The sequence below is a fragment of the Vigna umbellata genome, chromosome 1, assembly GCF_029865625.1.
Source record: "Vigna umbellata cultivar VRB3 chromosome 1, Vumbellata_1.0, whole genome shotgun sequence".
NCBI lineage: Eukaryota > Viridiplantae > Streptophyta > Magnoliopsida > Fabales > Fabaceae > Vigna > Vigna umbellata.
This window is the reverse complement of record NC_142165.1, coordinates 31847612-31868341: the sequence shown is the minus strand read 5'-3', so window position 1 is coordinate 31868341 and position 20730 is coordinate 31847612. Positions and strand designations below refer to the sequence as shown.

The 20730-nt window shown below is 34.1% G+C and overlaps 1 protein-coding gene across 1 annotated transcript; it reads right to left on the bottom strand.

The window, feature by feature from the left end:
- Positions 1–18029: 18029 nt before the first annotated feature.
- Positions 18030–20405, bottom strand: LOC124823512 (7-deoxyloganetin glucosyltransferase-like). Its single transcript, XM_047295722.2, has 2 exons — positions 19825–20405; positions 18030–19170 (listed from the first exon to the last, which is right to left on the bottom strand). The coding sequence occupies exons 1-2, from the start codon at positions 20333–20335 to the stop codon at positions 18224–18226; spliced, it is 1458 nt and encodes a 485-aa protein (XP_047151678.1). The 5' UTR covers positions 20336–20405; the 3' UTR covers positions 18030–18223.
- Between the last annotated feature and the right edge of the window lie 325 nt (positions 20406–20730).

Genomic DNA, 20730 nt, shown 5'->3' with positions numbered 1-20730 from the left:
TTACCTCTCGACCTTCGACATTCACCGAGAGGGATTTACCTCTCGACCTTCCACTTTAACCGAGAGGGGTTTACCTCTCGACCTTCGACTTTAACCGAGAGGGGTTTACCTCTCGACCTTCGACATTAACCGAGAGGGATTTACCTCTCGACCTTCCACATTTACCGAGAGGGGTTTACCTCTCGACCTTCAACATGAACCGAGAGGGGTTTACCTCTCGACCTTCCACATTTACCGAGAGGGGTTTACCTCTCGACCTTCAACTTTAACCTAGGACTTACCGTTCGTCTTTGAGAGGGCTTTACCTCTCTCCCGAGAGGGATTTACCGCTCGGTCTTCGACCTAGGAGTGCTTCCTAGGGAACGGGCTTTACCGTTCGGCTTTGAGAGGGTTTTACCTCTGTTTTGAGCTAGGATTGTTTCCTAGTGAACGGGATTTACCGTTCGTCTTTGAGAGGACTTTACCTCTCTCCCGAGAGGGATTTACCGCTCGGTCTTTGACCTAGGAGTGCTTCCTAGGGAACGGGCTTTACCGTTCGGCTTTGAGAGGGTTTTACCTCTGTTTTGAGCTAGGATTGTTTCCTAGTGAACGGGATTTACCGTTCGTCTTTGAGAGGACTTTACCTCTCTCCCGAGAGGGATTTACCGCTCGGTCTTCGACCTAGGAGTGCTTCCTAGGGAACGGGCTTTACCGTTCGGCTTTGAGAGGGTTTTACCTCTGTTTTGAGCTAGGATTGTTTCCTAGTGAACGGGATTTACCGTTCGTCTTTGAGAGGGCTTTACCTCTCTCCCGAGGGGGATTTACCGCTCGGTCTTCGACCTAGGAGTGCTTCCTAGGGAACGGGCTTTACCGTTCGGCTTTGAGAGGGTTTTACCTCTACTTTGATCTAGGAGTGTTTCCTAGTGAACGAGATTTACCGTTCGTCTTTGAGAGGGCTTTACCTCTCTCCCGAGAGGGATTTACCGCTCGGTCCCTGACTTGATCGTTAATTATGAACTTTGCTGACGAAATTGGCAATCAGTGTTTGTAATAGGAGACTTCCCCTTCGTTAATTGAATTCCATGAAGTCCGTTTATGACTAGATCTTAGTATGCACTTGCATAATTGATGGCGTGGATTTTGATATATATATTTCTTCAAGATGTTCATTGCTGAAATTCTCATGATGATATATATTATGGTATATGACCGTATAATAAATGATTCGGTTACCAGATATTATGAATTGCACCGAATAAATCACATAGATAATAAACAAGGTATCAAAACCGTCTTGAGATTTTATAATATTGCTATTGATACTTATCTCTCACACAACAATTTCTTTGACTATTTTAATCATGCTAGAAAATATTTCGGTTATAATAATTAGATAACTATATTTATAGTTATATACTATAATATATATATCATATATCATATAATATATTATGGATTATACTATATATATTTAAAAAATATATATAAAATAGTTGTTATAATATCTATTATTAATTAGATATTTTATGAAATATTCATATTTCAAAAAATACTTATCTTGTGGATGACGTCTCACGTAGAGATGATGATTCACGTAGAGTGTTTCATAGGGAACGGGCTTTACCGTTCAGCTTTGTTGTTCCTCCATGCTCCTCGTGGTCACCGTTGGGTTTGCCGCTCGGCCCCACGGTGGGCGCCAAAATGTTTCGGTAGATATTTTTGGGACCGAGAGACTAACCTGCTGACGTGTCTGGGCCGCTCGCTCGCCTCCAAACTCCTGCTATTGGCCGATCGGTGTTGACACAAACCGATCGGTCTCCTTCTTGACGAGGGAGGATGTACCTGCAAAAGGTACTCCGACGCCCAAGTTAGGCGTGTGATTTGAAGAGCCTCGGCTCTTGGTTGAATATTTAGTGAATGATTATCACTATTGAATATTTGAGAGTAACGCAGAGTGAATAATGCGTAAGTGGAACGTACCTGGCTTTTGGCCCTGGCTTTGTATTTATAATTTATCTCATGGATCCTGAGCTGATATAAGCCCAATAAAATATAAACAGAATAAGATATAAACAGATTACCTGAATATCCGGTTGGTTGTTTGTAACCACTCGGTTAATATTTTATACTATACAAAAATAATGAAACAAAATAAAAAACTAAAAAGAAATAATATATATATATATATATATATATATATATATCCGCACACGTCGGCCATGGAGAATTGAAGGTTGAAAGAATGCAGACTTCTTTTTTTCTTTTTCGAAAACGTGTGTGTATATCCAAAGAAGATCTAGCCCAGGAAAGATTGAAAGTGCGGAACGAAAGCAAAAATGTGTTTAATTAAAATATTTAATAGTGCTGAATAATTGCCGTCCATCGTAGACTTTAATTGAAGTATTCGTGTTTCACATTCTCTCTGAGTTTCTAAAAACAATAGTATGACCTACAGTAGTTTGCTCATAGTGTATTTCTTTTTCTGGAAATAATGAATGAAATATGACATCATCATTATATCATATATATATATATATAAATACTACACATTTAAGGAACATAAACACATGTCCAAACCCGAAAATTTCTTAAAAGAGTTAAAAAGAAAACAGAATATAACTTAGCTAAAAGTGGAAAAGAGTGAATGAGGTGAGTCTAAAAGTGAAATTTGTGTTATTTTTTTAAGAAGATTTAGGAACGAAAGAGAATGAATTTAGAGATAAAATTTATGAGTGATGTCGTAGAATAAAAAAAAAATTAAATTGAACTAACTGTGAATCAATTAAAAATAATTATACAAAAACCATCATAAATTGAACAAAACATTGATAATCACCAAACTAATTCTATAACAACATACGAAAGAATATATATTATTTAATTTTAATAAATAAATAGATACGTAAATAAATAAATAAATCAAATAAAAGAAGAAGAAGATGCAGATTAGTATTAAAGGAGTAAACTTTGATAATGATAAAAATAAGTCTAAGAACTCACGGTTGATAATATATTATCACTATTATAAAAAAAGGCCTTTGACGTATGTTATTTTCAATATTTAACGTCCAACTCAGATCAGACATCTTATTGGGAGATGTCAATTTGACGTCAGACCCCTTTCTCCGGACGTTAATTTTGACGTCAGACTCCTCCTAAACCGATGTTCATTTAAAAAAAATTGTTTTTACAACATTATCACACCTGAACACATAATTGATTTCTGACAAATTAGTTCATATAAAAACTATTCAAAAAGGGATTAGTCAAATAAAATAATATAAGTAATAATAGAAAATAAAAGATTAAAGAACCAAATAACAAAAGATAGAAAGAAATAAATTTATAAAAACATTTAAAAGATTAAAAAGTAATGATAAAGATAAAGATTGATTTCACTCCTTTTTCAAGATAGGATTCATTATTGGTTATCTAAAGATTATTGTTCAATTCATTACTATCATAGATTTTGAACTTAATCAATGCAAATTCTCAATCAATTTGTTGGCATTCTCACACTTAACCAAAGTACATTCTCAATTAAAAGAAAGAACTTTGTAGATTAATCATAGTAAATTTAACCAAAGTACATTTTCAATTAAATATTACTATGTCTAATTATGTCTATTCTTTTACCTCTTTTGTAAAGTAAAACGTTAATTAACCAAAGTACATTCTTGATTAATTCTTGTTAAAGTTATTACCACTAATCAAAGTACATTCTTAATTATTGGCAAAAATTCATTCAATCATATCAAAGTTTCTAACTTTAATCAAAGTAGATTCTCAATTAAAATTAAAAATTTAAACTCATATGAACCACAACTAAGTCAAAAGACACATCTCTACTGCCTCGGTTGCATTTGAACTGAAGCAAAAGCTTACACCTTTTTGCCTTGATTCTCAATTGAGACAAAAAACTTATAACTTTTTGTCTCGTTTGTATATGTCTTGGTTCGAAAATCGAATCATATTGTAAAAAACAACCATTGTCGTTTCTCTTTGTTGTACTAGTAATACTTGATCTTGATCTTGATTTAAAGGTAATAAAGACCTTTAAAATTAAAATTTTTGTAATGGATAGTTAAAAGTGTCGAACTTCAAACAAATATTTCCAAAATTTGAAACTATACAAACTGATGCTTTAGCTTATTGAGATCACCAAAACAAGTCATATTACCGAGTAAATTCACATATATGGAGTACAAAACTCCTACATACTAAAAAAGAAGATATTATCAGGAATAGAAAAACATGAAATTTACTTATATCAATATTTTCATCAATTTATCCCATCATAGTATTTTCTATAAAATATGATTTAATTGTAAGAAAATCAATAATTAATATAAGAAAGATTATAAGATACACTAGTGCAACGAAGGGAAACGACAACGGTTGTTTTTGAATATACGTTTCGGTTCTAGAACCGCGGTATATACAGGCGAGGTAAAAAATTCTGATACTTTAGGCCGCGGTTCCAACTGAGGTAATAACCTGGGGATATGACAGCGGTTCTTGTGTGAATCGCGGCCAAAACCCTGTTTTTTTTAATTTTCGTGTAACCTTTGGCATCGGTTTTACCACAATCGAGGTAATAACCTGGGGATATGACAACGGTTCCTGCTTGAACCGCGGTCAAAACCCTGTTTTTTTTTTTAATTTTCGTGTAACCTTTGGCCTCGGTTTTGACACAACCGAGGCCTATTCTCCTGCAATTTTTTTTAATAGCAGGTCTGTTTTTGTGATATCCATTATCACAAAAACAGACCTGCATATCAAACAATATCATAACAACACAGATTCAACACAATAGTCAATATTTACATCACATAATGTACAAAGTCTATTAACTATATAATCAACATGTTCTAATGTATTTTAAATCTAATAACTATGAACTACTATATAATCTAACTAAATGTTTTGCAATTGCTTTCCTCAGCAATGTAAGTGGCTTCTCAGGAATTGGAGTAGGAGTCTTGAATCTCTGCACAAGACAATTGTTATTAATTAGTGTATATGAATTCCAAATGTTGGAGAAAATCAAAATTCATTAAATTTAAATATTACTGTTTCCCAGCCTCTTGTGATATGGGCACGAATAATGAGGGTCATCCAATACATTACATAGTATCCACACTCATATGACCCATTCTGTCTGTTACACTACAATATATCATCACAGTTGTAAATAGTTAATGAAATCATTAAAACAAAGCAACTAGAAGAAAGTATGACTTTAACATATGTCAAACCTTGAGAGCAATCCATGCAAGCTTTCTACTGTTAGCAATTGATCTCCCAACCAACATCATACTTGTTGAAATAGAACTATATATAAAAGAAAGGTTTTAACATTCATTTATATAACAAAGAAAGTCCAAACATCGAGGTTCTTACCAATCAACTACTTGTCTGAGATGTTTGAGAGGAGACTTGTGCAATGAGCAGAAACACAAAGCATAGCTCTCCTATACAGAAATAACAAGTAGTTGCCAATGGCGCCTGAAATTCATAATAACTTAATTATTATATATTAAAATCACATATGGAACTTTATTATGTTAACAAAGTTCACTTACCCAAATATATAAGGAATACAAATTATCTTCTTCCCGCTTGCAAATCTGCTTGAGATATGTTGTGATCTCATCAAAATCATTTGTTTCGTGAATGACTTGGGGATCAATGAACTCATAGACATCATTGTAACCCAAGTTGTTACTGACACCAAACATATACGTGAAATCAAAAATTACCTTTGATATAAGTATACTTGATATATAAATCAATTTTATATAAATAACTGCTCATAGACTTACATCATCCATAGCTGAACTAATGTAATATTCAACTCTTCTGTTCGCGACGCAAGCTCTCGACATCTTGGCTATGTAGGTATATTGGGACCTCAGAGCCTCTCCCAAATACATTAGCATCATATTCAACCTCCAAAGGCTTATTTCCAATGATGTCAGCAAGTTGCTACAATGCACCAAGAGGATCGTCCTCAGATAAACGAATATTCTCCTGTGCATGCGTCTGTTGTTACATGGAAAAATAAGATAAGTTTTGACATCAATAACATGTAAACTTTAAAATATAGAAGTGTAAAGTAGAATTCCATACCGGGGGATCAGAAACCGAACCAACCAAGTGTTTAGGCCAAGCGATAAAAGACTGGAATGCCTATGCCATAGTGAAAATCTCATCTGTGGGCAGAGGAACTGAGGCATATGGTATGATAATGTCGTCTACTGAGACCTTCACCTCATCCTCTGATAGCTCTATACCATGAACAACATTCGCTGCGTGAAACACTGTTCCAAGAGCTACCAGCATCGTCCCGGTACCATCTAAAATGAATAGCAGATATGGACTAGCATCGTCCATGTCATCCCCTAGGATGGCTGGTGCTGAAAAACTTCCTTTCCCGCTTCTCCCTATTAGAGTAAATGTTAGATTATACTAAACATAGAAATTATTGAACATAAATGTTTATTAATTTTACCTGTGGGAGGCACAACATGTTCTTGTTCCTGTACAGGAGATGGCATCGGGCGCATGCCATAACTCTCAAACTGTTGCTGAAACTGGCGCATAACTCTGTCAGTCACTTCTATAGTGACCTCATTATACAATTCCTCCCTAACACCCATACTCTTAACTTCTAAACCCAATCTATCCTATTATCTTATATCCTAACAGTTTATGTAATTTTGCTATAATTTTAGTTGCTATATGGAGATTTGTCCACTATGGAGGCCTTATTTTTAGAACATTCAAGGTCTCATTTTTGTGGTTGATAACAATGATAAAGACCGAATGGTTGAGGCAAGGGATGAGTTTAAGGATTAACTTAGAGATGTTGTTTTGCTTGTTTTTTCCAACAAGACCTTCCTAAGGCAACGAAAGCTGCAGAAATAACTGACAAGTTTGGTCTTCATTGATTCCGTCAATGCCACTGGTACAAAGATACGGTCCTTATCTAAAAGTTTCCATTGATAATACTAATGATTTGAATTTTCTTACATATATATGAGAGGAACATTCATTGATTAGTCTGGAACTTCAGTACTATATTTAATTTGGCCAAAGAGATTTGAATGTGTGAGCAACCCCTTCTCATTCAATGGCTTGATTTATTTCAGGTATATCTAGAGCACTTGTGCAACTTCTAGAGAGGGTCTCTATGAGGGTCTGGAGTGGCTTTCCAACAATATTGCCAACAGGGTAAGTCTCGATGTTGTAGCTCTAATTAAAATGTTATGTTAGGATGACATCATTTGCATTATTGATGTTTATGTATGAAAATAATTGAGAGGGAAAAAAATGAATACATATTTCGGGTGGTAAGTTTCCAATTTTTTGTGTTCAAATACATTTCTTTTTGTTTTCAACTGTCAAAAAGTTTTTTATCATGCTTGTGATCCTTGATTTTGGAAGTTCTGGCCGATGAGGCCATAATCATTGTTGTGCTGCAGTTTTATTGAACCCCAAAACCAAGTAAATTTTTTTGTTATTTTGTATTATTTGGCAATGATCTGAAGTACTATATATATAAATGTTTGTTAGGTGTGCATATTAGCTTTACTCTGTCAAAGCAGAGTGTGAAGAAATACACACATATTATCTTCCTGTGAACGTACTTAATTACATTTTTTCTTTTAATTTTTGAATACTGAGTTTATTTAGTTTTTTTTTATGTTCTCTGTATGTCTCTCTTTCTAACCTCTTTTCTATACTTTTTCTCTTTGTTTCGAAACTATTTATTATTTTCCATGGACAAATCTTAAATGGTAATAAGTGTTGGAATGAAAAAGTTCTACTTCATAATTCAACTGGAGAAAATTTATTTTTACCATAAAGTTTCACTATTCTTATTTCTTTACCTTTGTTTATAAGTATTATGAAATTTTACCGATTACGTTAATGCAGAAAGATTATTTTCTTCATTAATCCATTTTCTTATCAATGTTCTAGTGATGTTTCCTTAAGTATCTAGACATTTGAAGTTGCCCAACTTTGATTATGCTATTACTTATAATTCAAACAACTAATAATACAAGTAACTCTAAAGTCAGTAAAATTATTTTAAGTTTGATTAGTTATGATGTGTTTTTAATATTGAAATCGTTGATGATATATTTTGAAATGTTTGAATTCAATTAATTGTAATTGTGTTTTCATTGATTTTAAACATTTTTTAATTTATAAGAAAATAATTTCTTGTACTCTTTTCTATAAATATTTATTCAGAACATAATTATTTACTAATAAATACTTTTAAGTAAAACCTCACCTTCCTAGTTAAAAAATGCTTATTATAGTTTTTCTCAGGTGAATTTTATTTTATTGGAATATATATATATATATATATATATATATATATATATATTAGTCAGTTGTTTTTTCTTTCTATGGCGTTATATTGAAATTTTTAAATTATTAGATATAACTTAAACGCATACTAAAATTAACAACATTAACGTACATGTTTTAAAAATATGCATGTTACCTCCGGCAATGGAATTTATTTATCTTACCTGTAAATTTTAAATTAATGAGTAAAGACAAACGAACACGAATTGTAAAGTATTATCGTTATATAACTAAAGTTTATTAACTTATAAAGCAATTACAAAAATAAAAGCATGCTCCACACCAACTTTAGAAAGATGATTAATGTAAAAAGCTCTACGCTCACTTATATAAACATTAACTAAACATATTTTCTGGTATAGTATTTATGAGATCGGTCCTGAAACATTATGATTGATCTAATGTTTTAAAGATCAATTCATATACCATTAAAATAAATATTTGATTAAGAAGTATGTTCTTCTCTCATTAAAACATAAGCTATCTTCTCAATGAATATATTAGTCCACTTAAAGGACATATTAGTCCTCATTTATAAGTTTTAGAATATTGCATAATGAGATAAGAGAATACGTGAAAACAAATGCAAATATAGTTGGGTAGATTAGGCAACTTGCGAATGCAAGTGGAACATTTGATGTTCACTGTTTGCCAATTGGATATTGCTTTGAATTTGATTGAGATAGTCAATCCTTTCTCGGTCATGTTGTCGGCATAAATAGATGCTTCACTACTTTCTGCATTGTAGAGGTTCCACACTAAGTTGTCGATTCCAAACCTAAATCATGTGATCACATTTCTAAATAAATTAATGTCGGACATCACCTCATACACAATAATAAAAAGAACAGAAAAATACGTGGGACTAACAAATACATAACAAAATTACACTAGATACTATTATCACATTTCACTAAATAACCTGATTTAAACATGTGTTGAACTAGCTAACTTTTTAAGGTTTTTTTTTTTCTTTCTATTTTTAACATGTATTCGAAGTAATAGAAAAGCAACGTTACCGTAAGTAACATTGTAGGAATACAAAATCAAAGAATACTTTCTGTACTAATTAATAGTTATAAAAAGAAAAGAAGAAGGAAGTTTTGTTTCACATTTATAGTATGAAAAGTTACTAATTTTTTTTTTCAAAATATATCCAATATCTTTTTTGAAAATTCTAATATATCCTCCCACGTTTTATTTTTTAAACTAGACATGTTTACTATATACGTTCAGTAATGGACTCTTATGAGGTCAAGTTGTCAATTGTGATTAGGGGTTTTGGCTCGACCATCAAGTTATGACATGTTTTTGTGCTTTTTATGCATTTGATTGAACATTTAGGGTGCTTCTATTCTTTGGCACATCCCTAACCTGACAGATAATAAAATGGAAGTCCAAGAAGTTGAAAAGCTATAATTAGCAAGATAAGAAAACAAAGCTCATGGTATTAGTTACCATTTACAATATATTTTCATGAGCATGAGCATGCAATTCGTCTGGTACATATAAATTTAGTTTTACATTTCTATACGGATAAACTTTAAAAATATTTGATGTTAACAACTAACATCTTCTTTGCTTGCAGTCACAGGAGCTTGGTCGGTCAGTGCATGTTGATGAAATATTTCAGCAGACACATATTCGAGCATCAACAGGAGAATTTGTCGATGAAAGGTCTAGGCGGACACATGTTAGTTTCTACTAACTTATTCTTTATTACGTTATATAATTCTTAGGTGTATCTATTTAACGATATTCATTTAACAGGAAGAGTTTGAAGCCAGATTTTCTCAAATAAGATCTGAGACAGCATCCGTTGGGGCTTCAACATGTGCTCCCCTAGACCCTGCAGATGAGGAAAGATTGAGGAACCAATGTTGGTTGGATGTTGCTGGTGGAAGGTACAAGGGACGCGTATACGGCATTGGAAATGTCGGTGCTCAAGATGACTGTGTCGATAGTTACATACAACAGACACAGGCATCTTCTTCTCAGCAACCGATTGCAGAGGACATTCTTAACCTCCACACACGAGTATCAACCCATGATGACCAACTTCGACAGATGAACTCTCAATTGCAAGGCTTTATTGGTGTCATGATGCAGTATCTTCCACCTCCTGCAGCCGCAATTGCACAACAATTTCTTCAATCCCAGAATCAGCCACAAGCTAATGTTCAACCACAGCAACCACAGCAACCACAACAAGCACAGCAACCACACCAAGCACAGCAACCAACAGATCAACCACAAGATGATAATGTCTATGGAGATTATTAGTTATGTTCTTAGTAGTAGGGCATCTATGACTCAAACTTATTCCCTCAAGAACTTATTTCATCTTATTTGAACTTATTATAATTCACAATTATGTAAACATTCTTATTAGGATTATTAATGTGAAACGCTTGTTTGTCGGCTTTTTAAGACTTAATTTATTTATCAAATTTGTGAATGGATATAATGTGCAGGTCTTGTGAATTGTCTGTGTGGTATGGGCAGGTCTTGTAAATTGTTTGTTTAGATGAGCAGGTATGCTATTCAAATTGATCTGTTTAACCGTATATAAGTTATATACGGATTATCCGTATATAACTTATATACGGATTATCCGTATATAATTTATATACGGATGATCCGTATATAAGTTATATACGGATGATCCGTATATAACTTATATACGGATGATCCGTATATAACTTATATACGGATTATCCGTATATAACTTATATACGGATTATCCGTATATAATTTATATACGGATTATCCGTATATAACTTATATACGGATTATCCGTATATAACTTATATACGGATTATCCGTATGTAATGTTATCTACGCCCTTTTTATATACGGATTTTTGACCGTATATAATCCGTATATAACACCACTTTTTATACGGATTTTTGATGTTATATACGGATTTCGGCCGTATATAAATGCGATTTTTCTTGTAGTGTGATATATATTTGTTCATGAGGAATTGAATAATATCAACTATACTAACCTGTCATTCCTCTTATGTCTGACTCTGTACAAAGAGGCGCCAAGTCTCCTCATCAATGGCCTTATTTGTTTGACATGGAGACTTATTTTTTTTGCTTCCAAATATATATCTCGAGGTCAACTTACTCTTAAAACCCCGGAAGTTTTCAGCAACAGTTGATAAACACTTATTTTTAAGTGTTGTGACATTTGGAATGTCAAATGCCATTTGAAATAAACATAATAAAGTTGTATCAGTACAAAATTATCAATATAAACAAATTGTAATTCAAATGATATTAATTAACTTACTAATATATCGTTCCATATAATGTTTCGATCAACCTCGGACACATGGTCAAAAGATGGAATAAGAATATTAATCCTATCACACGCCACTACTCCAAGGTATGATCGGAAGTCATCTGCATTTGGGCCAGATGCCACACCCGTGATCATATTAACATTCACGGGTGTTCTTTCACCACTATTTTTTCTAACCAAAAGTTGTTTCATTTTGGTGGGTCCTCTAGTAGGTCTGGATGGGGGAGCCTCATTCCCTGATGAATGTGGATGGTCAACCATATATCTGTCAAAATAAATAACATGTAATATTAATAAAACACTTATGTAATATCATATAATTTAACAAAACATGTAATAGTAGTCATAGGAAATATAATAAAAGACTTATGTAATATTAATAAAAAAACTTATACACAAATTTGAAATTCATACATAAAGATATAGATTCATCATATGTATATTCCCTCATTATGATCTGACCGAATTGCATGTACATCGTCAACTAGAGGTCGGTCATCCAAATTTGTCGTTGTTTGAAATGAATGGTTATCAGCAATATGAATATTAATCATATTGTCTTCGTTAACTTCAATTTGTTTTTGCCTTGAAGAGCGACATACCAATGGTTAGACGTAGGATCTTTGACATAAAAAACCTGAGATGCTTGATGTACCATGATAAACGGTTTGTCTCGATAACTCACCTTTCGAAAATCAACTAGTGTCATACCTGATTCATCTATTTTTCACACCACTCTTATTGTCAAACCACTTACATTTGAACAATGGAACAAAAAACTTGGTGTAATCAACCTCCCATATCTCTTCTATTATACCATAATATCTCACTGATCCAAGTACAGGAGATTGATCTTTTGATGTGAAAAATTGAAACGACTCAACTTCTAAACTGACTCCACTATTTTGTACTGTGCTTTTATCATCCAAAGTCTTCGTATAGAATGTGCAATTATTGACTTCATAACCTATACAACATACGACATCAAACTTTAAACCATTTGCAAGCCACAACAAAGTCTGAGAAGAATGTGACTCTTTGTCAATTTCAGATTTGAACCAAGACATAAATGTTTTGTTATGCTTCATCAACTGGCATTTCTCTGATTGTCTTGGATTTTTATTCTTCACAATGACTTTGTGTGCTTGCAAAAAAGGGATCACCTCTTCTGTGTTGTTCAATATATAAAGATGTGCTTGCAACAATTCTTCGCGATCTTTTCTCACCATATTCACACCTCGGATGCTTTTACTTGTAGAACATTTATTCAACCATGATGTGCGAGGAACTCCTATTGGATTTGTTGATGTCATGTAATCTGAACAAAACTCAATACTTTCTTCAGCAATATACCTTTCAATCATTGAACCTTCGGGACGATATGTATTTTTAACGTTCCCTTTCAAAATCTTCATATAACGCTCAATAGGATACATCCATCTTAAGTATACCGGTCCGCACAACTTGATTTCTCTAACCAAATGAACAAGTAAATGTACCATGATGTCAGAAAAAGATGGAGGGAAAAGCATCTCTACTTGACACAAGATGATAACAATCTCGCCTTCAAGTTCATCTAACTTTGTAGGATCGATGGCTTTACTACAAATTGATGAGAAAAATGAATACAACCTATTTATGGTTTGCCTAACATTTTTGGGCAAAATTCCACGAATAGCCACCGATAACAATTGTTGCATTAAGACATGGCAATCGTGAGACTTCATGCCAACAAGCTTTAAGTCCTGCATCGACACTAAACTCTTCATATTTGAAGAATATCATTGTGGTACTTTGATAATCCTTGTCTAGACATTGTGTAACATGCAGGGGGCAAATACGTACATTTACCAATCTCCCTAGGTGTCAACTCTTCTCGGATATTCATGTCAACCAAATCCAAACGAGCATTCACTACATCTTTTGTCTTTCCCTTAATGTTGAGTAGCGTACCAATCAAGCAATCACACACATTCTTCTCTACATGCATTACATCTATGCAATGTCTAACACCTAAATTTGACCAGTATGGAAGATAAAAGAATATTGATTTCTTTTTCTAAGGGGTCGTTACAGATGACTTCTTGGATGTTTTCCCAAATACATGATGTATTTTATTAACTTTTTCAAGAATTTGAAGGCTAGTAAGTGGATTTGGTGCTTCGTCTCTCTCTTGATATCAATTGAATGCTTTTTTTAACCTTCGATATGGATGATTACATTTTAGAAATCTCCGATGACGTAGATACACAATCTTTCTTCCATGTTTCAATTGATGAGTTGTAGTGTTTTCTTCACACATAGGACATGCTTTATGATCCTTGACACTGTATCCTGACAAATTACCATAAGCTGAAAAGTCATTAATGGTGAAAAATAACATTGCACACATCACAAAAGTTTCAGAAGCGAATGCATCAAATATTTCAACCCCATCCACCCACAACAACTTCAAGTCTTCAACTAGTGGACTTAGATAAACATCTATGTCATTTCTAGGCTACTTTGGACCAGATATCATCATAGACAACATCATGTACTTCCTCTTCATGCACAATGCAGGAGATAAGTTGTAAATTATCAATATAACTGGTCAACAACTGGATTGGTACTTAGATTACCAAATGGGTTTATTCCATCAGTGGCTAAACTAAGCCTAAGATTTCTACACTCTTTACCAAATTGGAGGAATTGTTGATCAATATTTTTCCATTGCTTTGAATCAGCTGGATGACGAAGCAGCCCGTCAATTTTTCTCTCACATGCATGCCATCTAAGGTTTTTAACATCTTTTGGATTCGCAAAAAAATGCTTAAGTCTGAGCACAATTGGAAGGTACCAAACAACTTTCAAAGCAGATCCATTTTTTTCTATCTGACCATTATCTTAACTATTGTTTTTTGACTTGTATCGTGATAACCCACATTTTGGACACTTTCTCAAAAATTCAAACTCTTTCCTATATAAAATGTAGTCATTGGGACAAGCATGTATCCTTTTATACTCCATACCCATCGGACAAAGAATTTTCTTCGCATCATAATTACGAGTGGGTAGTGTATTTCCATCTGGCAGCATTTCATTCAACAACGTCAAGGATTCTGTGAAACTCTTATCAGTCTATCCATTAGTTGCCTTCAAATTCATGAGCCTTAACACCGCTAACAAACGTGTGAACTTAGTTGAACCGATATACAAAGGTGTTTCCGCATCAGTCGACATCGTCTCATACACATGAGCTTTGGCAAAATTTTCTGCGCCAACATCGCAGACCATGTCCTTTAATTTGTCTTCATCCGGTCGATCTTCTTCCATGGTGGAATCAATAACATTTTCAGTTTGGGAGTCAGTCGGAAATTGCATTTCTTCGCCGTGCCATATCCATGTTATATAACATCTTAAGAAACCGTCATAGATAAGATGTTCTCTAATTTGGGTTGCGTTCAACTTTCTCGCATTCAAACAGTTTATACAAGGACATCTAAACTTCAGTTCATCATCAATTCTACCCTTATTACATTGCACAAATTGTATAAATTCCTCTACCCCTCTCTCCTACTTAGCACTAATACGTGGTAAATTAATCCAATTTCAATCCATACGTAAATATTCTACAAAATTACAATCATACAATTATACAATATATTCAACATGCAATCAATTCAATCATACAATCAACCAATTAATAAACATTCAAATTATCAATTCAATCATACATAATTATTCATATTCAACACACAAAAAATTAAAAATTAATTAACAAAATAAAAATTAATAAACATAATAATACAATCATACAATCAAACAATTAAAAAGCATTCAAATTATCAATTCAAACATTCAATCATACATAATTATTCATATTCAATCTACAAAAAATTAAAAATTAACAAAATGAAAATTAATAAACAGAATAATACGAACCTGGGAGCATGAAAAACCACACAATAATGGAGAAGATGGAACAACCCGCGGTTTGAAACGAAACAAATTTAAAAGAAAAAATGCAATACCTAAAAAAATACAACAAAACATAAGTTTGATAATCCGAATCAATAAAAAAACGTATCAAACCAACCCAAAAACTAAAAAAAACGAAAAAACTCCGGCGACCAAAGCCAAATTTGATCGGATACAAACATAGGTGATGAAAAATGAGGAGGAAAGTCATTCTACAATCACGACGACGGCACAACGGTGGCGTAAGGAAGAAGGGAGAAAGATCGCGAGGGCAAGAAGAAGTTGTAGAGAAAATCGCTGGAGAAGAAAACTGTTCGTGTTCGAGGAAGACGAAACTGCTCACTCTTTGTAATATTTTTTTAACCTAATCAAATGTTACTATCACGGTTCATTAGAAAACCACGGTAATAGAGGGGTTACGGCCTCGATTCCCAACATAACCGAGGCCTATTCTCCTAAAAAAAATTAAAACTGATCTGAAATGGCAATTTTGAAATTTTTTTTCAACCTTTATGCCACGGTTCCCCGCCTAATCGAGACCTATTCGCTTAAATATTTAAAATTTGTTCAGATCAGGGAATAGGTCGCGGGTCCCCTAAGAACCGAGGCCTATTCCTTGACGGTCTAACTCCATATTTATTTCAAGACTGCCTTTGGGGGAATGTCAGAATTTTGCAGGGACAATAGGTCGTGGTTCCCCCCAAAATCGAGGCCTATTCCCTGACGGTCTGACTCCAAATTTATTTTAGGACTGATTTGGTGGGAATGTCAGAATTTTGCAGGGACAATATGACGCGGTTCCCCATAACCGAGGCCTATTCCCTGACGGTCTGATTCCAAGTTTATTTCAAAACTGACTTGGTGGGAATGTCAGAATTTTGCAGGCACAATAGGCCGCGGTTCCCCTCAAAACCAAGGCTTATTATTCCCCGGCAAATTTATTTCAGGACTGACTTGGCGGGAATGTTAGAATTTTGCAGGCACAATAGGCCGCGGTTCCCCTCAGAACTGAGGCCTATTCCCTGGCAAATTTATTTTAGGACTGACTTGGAGAGAATGTCAAAATTTTACAAGGAGAATAGGCCGCGGTTCCTTTTAGAACCGAGGCCGAAAGACATATACGACTGCAGTTCTGTTGCAACCGAGGCCTATACTGTCGTTATAATTTCAAAAATACCACCGCGTAATATTATGCTTCGGGTTCTGGTGAACCGATGCACAATGTGCGGGATAATAAATCAATTTTTTAATAGTGATATAAATAAAAAGTAAATTGTTTTGAACTTATTTAAAGACATATCATTTTTTGTTTAATTTAAATTATGTCTTCTAAACAGAGTAACTTCCACTCTTATATATTGTTTTTGCCATCGGCTTAGAATTCAGCTTTTGAGAACTAATTTCCGAAATTGTGAAAAGGAAAACGATCCCATTCAGTAAATATTTTGGTACTATTACTTTCCGCAATGGGTTTACCAGAGAAAAAAAAATATTGGAATCTAGTACCCATTCAAGGTAAAAATTTACATGGTACTCGTGGAAATCATGGATCTTCTGGAATGGAGATAACTTCTCTGGGGCCTATATTCCCCTCCAACCAATATTTGCAAGTAATAAATATAAGGTTTAATAGGTTCGGAGGTCCCTATATTTGCGGGTTCGTTTCACTTGGGTCCTCCAATTTTAAAAGTGATCAATTAGGTCCCTAATTTAACAAAATTGAGTCAATAATACCCTTTCCGTTAAATGCAAGGGAATCTGAATGCAAATTAAAAATTGCAGAAATTGCCACGTATTAAGCTCAAACTCTGCCACCTGCAAAATAAAATGATGCCTCAGCATGCCACCTGTTTAATTTGTATTCAGATTCCCTTACATTTAACGGAAAGGGTATTATTGACTCAATTTTGTTAAATTAGGGACCTAATTGATCACTTCTAAAATTGAAGGACCCAAGTGAAACGAACCCGCAAATATAGGACCTCCGAACCTATTAAACCTAAATATAATTAATGCCTCACATTCAATTTCAAATATATTTAGTAGGGTGGTGCAGGTTAGGATTAGACAGGCTTGTATATATTAAAAACATAACAATTATGCATGAGTTTCATATTGAATGGTCGGTGCACTTAAAAAGTTTGGTGAATGTCACAATGTTTTCTAGAAGCGCTTTAGTGTTTTTAATGTTAAACCAACATCAAATTATTATTTTAACAGGTAAAAATACACACACAAAATTAAAATTAAGGTAAACTAGAAAATAATAAATAATATATAATTACTTTTATTTGATATATATCATAAGAGATAAAACAGTTATAAAAAAAATAAAATTTTATATTTTTAAAGAAAAAGAAAAGGAAAAGATAAATAAAGATAATATCACATATGTAAAAGATTTATGTTCGTTGAAACAAATATAAAGTTGAAGTTGGAATGCGCTAATATACTCAAACTGGCTTTATTTGGAAACAAATAAACGAAATTTTAGAGGGACATATCACCCATCATCACCCAAATGGAAACCTAAACATAAGGAATTCATTTTCATAATAGATACATATTACCCCATCATGACCTTTTTCTAAATAATTGTCATACCATTTCTGCCCTTAAGAACTTCACGGATCAATTTCTGAAACTGGACAAACGAAGAACCAGTGGGGCCAGAAGCAGCCTTTTCGGCCAATATTTTCCAATTTACAGCTTTCCTTTTCATGTCTTTACCCTTTTCACCGTCCATCATCTCCCTGACAAGCCTCTCGATTTGGTCCCTCTCAACATCTTCAATCTCCACCCCAATCCCCCATTCCTTGCAACAAAACCTACAATTTGTTTGTTGCTCCGCAAAGAAAGGCCAACATATCATTGGAACACCTGCACACAAACTTTCCAACGTTGAGTTCCAACCGCTGTGAGTCAAGAACACTCCAATTGCTGGGTGACCCAACACTTGCTCTTGGGGACACCAACCAGATAACATGCCTCTGTTCTTAGTTTGTGTCACAAACTCTGGAGGTAGAACAGCTCTTTCACCAACCACAAGATCTGATCTTATAACCCACACAAAGCTTTTTTTGCTGTTTGCCAGTCCCCATGCAAACTCAATCATTTGCTCATTTGTCATAACTGTCACGCTTCCAAAGTTCACATAAACCACTGTGTTGGCTTCTTTAGTATCAAGCCATTCCAGACACCCTGGTTCCTCCCTCCATAGGTTGGACCCTATTGCGTTCAACCTCTTATCAGTGACATTGTTTAACAGAAAACTCAAGGGACCAATGGAATACACAGGAGGCAGAATGGATGAGAATGCTTCCAAAACATCGTGCTCTAAGGCATCAAACGTGTTCAAAATTATTGCAGAAGCTTTTTCAGCTCTTATGCATTCGTCACGAGCGAAATTAAGCATAATATCTTCTGGATCTGTTGTTCTAATGAAGGACGGAATATCCTTCAATCGAATCTCTTTAATGCCTGCCACCCAATCGATTGTAGTATCCAGATATCCGTTTGTGAGATCACTCGCATCTGCATGTCAAATACAAAAATCACATGATTAAACTCATAAGTTCCATTAAAGTCAACAACCTTACTCCCTGCTTAAAGCTTCCAATAAATGTAATTAACTTCAGAAATCTTACATTTTATTTTTCTTTTAACTTTTTGTAATGATATCGTTTGTCACGCTTATTATTTCTGGTTTACTATCTCTCTCTCTTCTTCTACCTTACCCAATTAAATGTCATCTCCAAATAATTGGAGTTAGAGAAGTAGAAACATTAATAATCGTGGTACACATTTACATTCGAACCCGATTACAAAATTAAAATTATTATAAAAATAAAAGGAAACTTTTATATATTTTTTAAAAAATAAAATAAAATAAAAAGGAAAATATTATATAAAATGTAAAAAAATTATGTGTTGATTAAAATATTTAAATATAAAATATGAATACGAATCCCAAAAAGTTCTGTCAAAACAAAAACGGTACACTGTACAAAAATAAAATATCAGTGAATTTTTGTATTATTTATAAAAAAATAAAAATAATGTCAAATGTAAAAATTTTATCTATATCACACATAATTATTGAATGAAAAAACTCTTCTTTCTAAAGCAGGCAAACTTTCACCAATAATGTTAAGCAGCTTTACATTAACTTTGCCATAGATGACTAACCTTTGAATGGCACAATTCCCCGTTGAATAAGTTGATGGTAATGTACGTAGCACATAAACCCGCATGCGCTACTGGTCCAAAACAACACGTTTGGCAGACCTAATTCCTGAGAAGCATCCAGAGTGAAGCTCATGACGCCGTCAGAAATGATGCAAGAGACGGCGGGGACACCGGATTCGTTGTTCAGTTTGGAAAGGAGGTTTCTGAAGTGAGGCAAGCAAGTGGTGCTGGTTGACTCGCACAGCGAAGGCACGTGGTGTGTGCCTTCAACTTCGGGCTCGGGAAGCCCGTCGGGGATGGTTTCGAAGCGGAACGAGGGAAGCCCGTTGAGGGAGTTCAGGCCTCGGCTTTTGAGAAGGCGTTTGTGGTTATAGTGGGTGTTGACAAAGGTGATGTAAAAGCCATTGAAGTGAAGGAGTTTTGCTAGTTTCAGCATTGGGTTTATGTGGCCTTGTGCTGGGAATGGGACACACACGGCGTGCTGTTTCTCTTTTGCGTCCGGGGAACTCATTTCTTACACTATTTGTTTCAGAACAACGGTGAAGGGAGAATGGTCATATCTTCCTCTGTACTACTGAATTTATGATGGAAGAGTGGTTCCATAAAGTGACACTTTAAAATAATAACATTTTAATTATATTAATATTACTTTTTAATTTAAAATTCAAAATATCTGTTTTCCATCGTTGTATTATTACAAATTATGTAAATTTATCATGACTGTAAAAGTAACTTTTTTTTCATAATGAATTGAAATTTTGTCCGTGGTGCAAAAACTCTTGCTTGCTGTCAGTGGTACGACGTTGTCATCGTTCACGAGAATTCTGGAATTGAATGATATCAGTACGGAATTTAATGTGACAGGTGAGGATTACATTATTTTTGAAACCCACGTTTGTTTTCGAC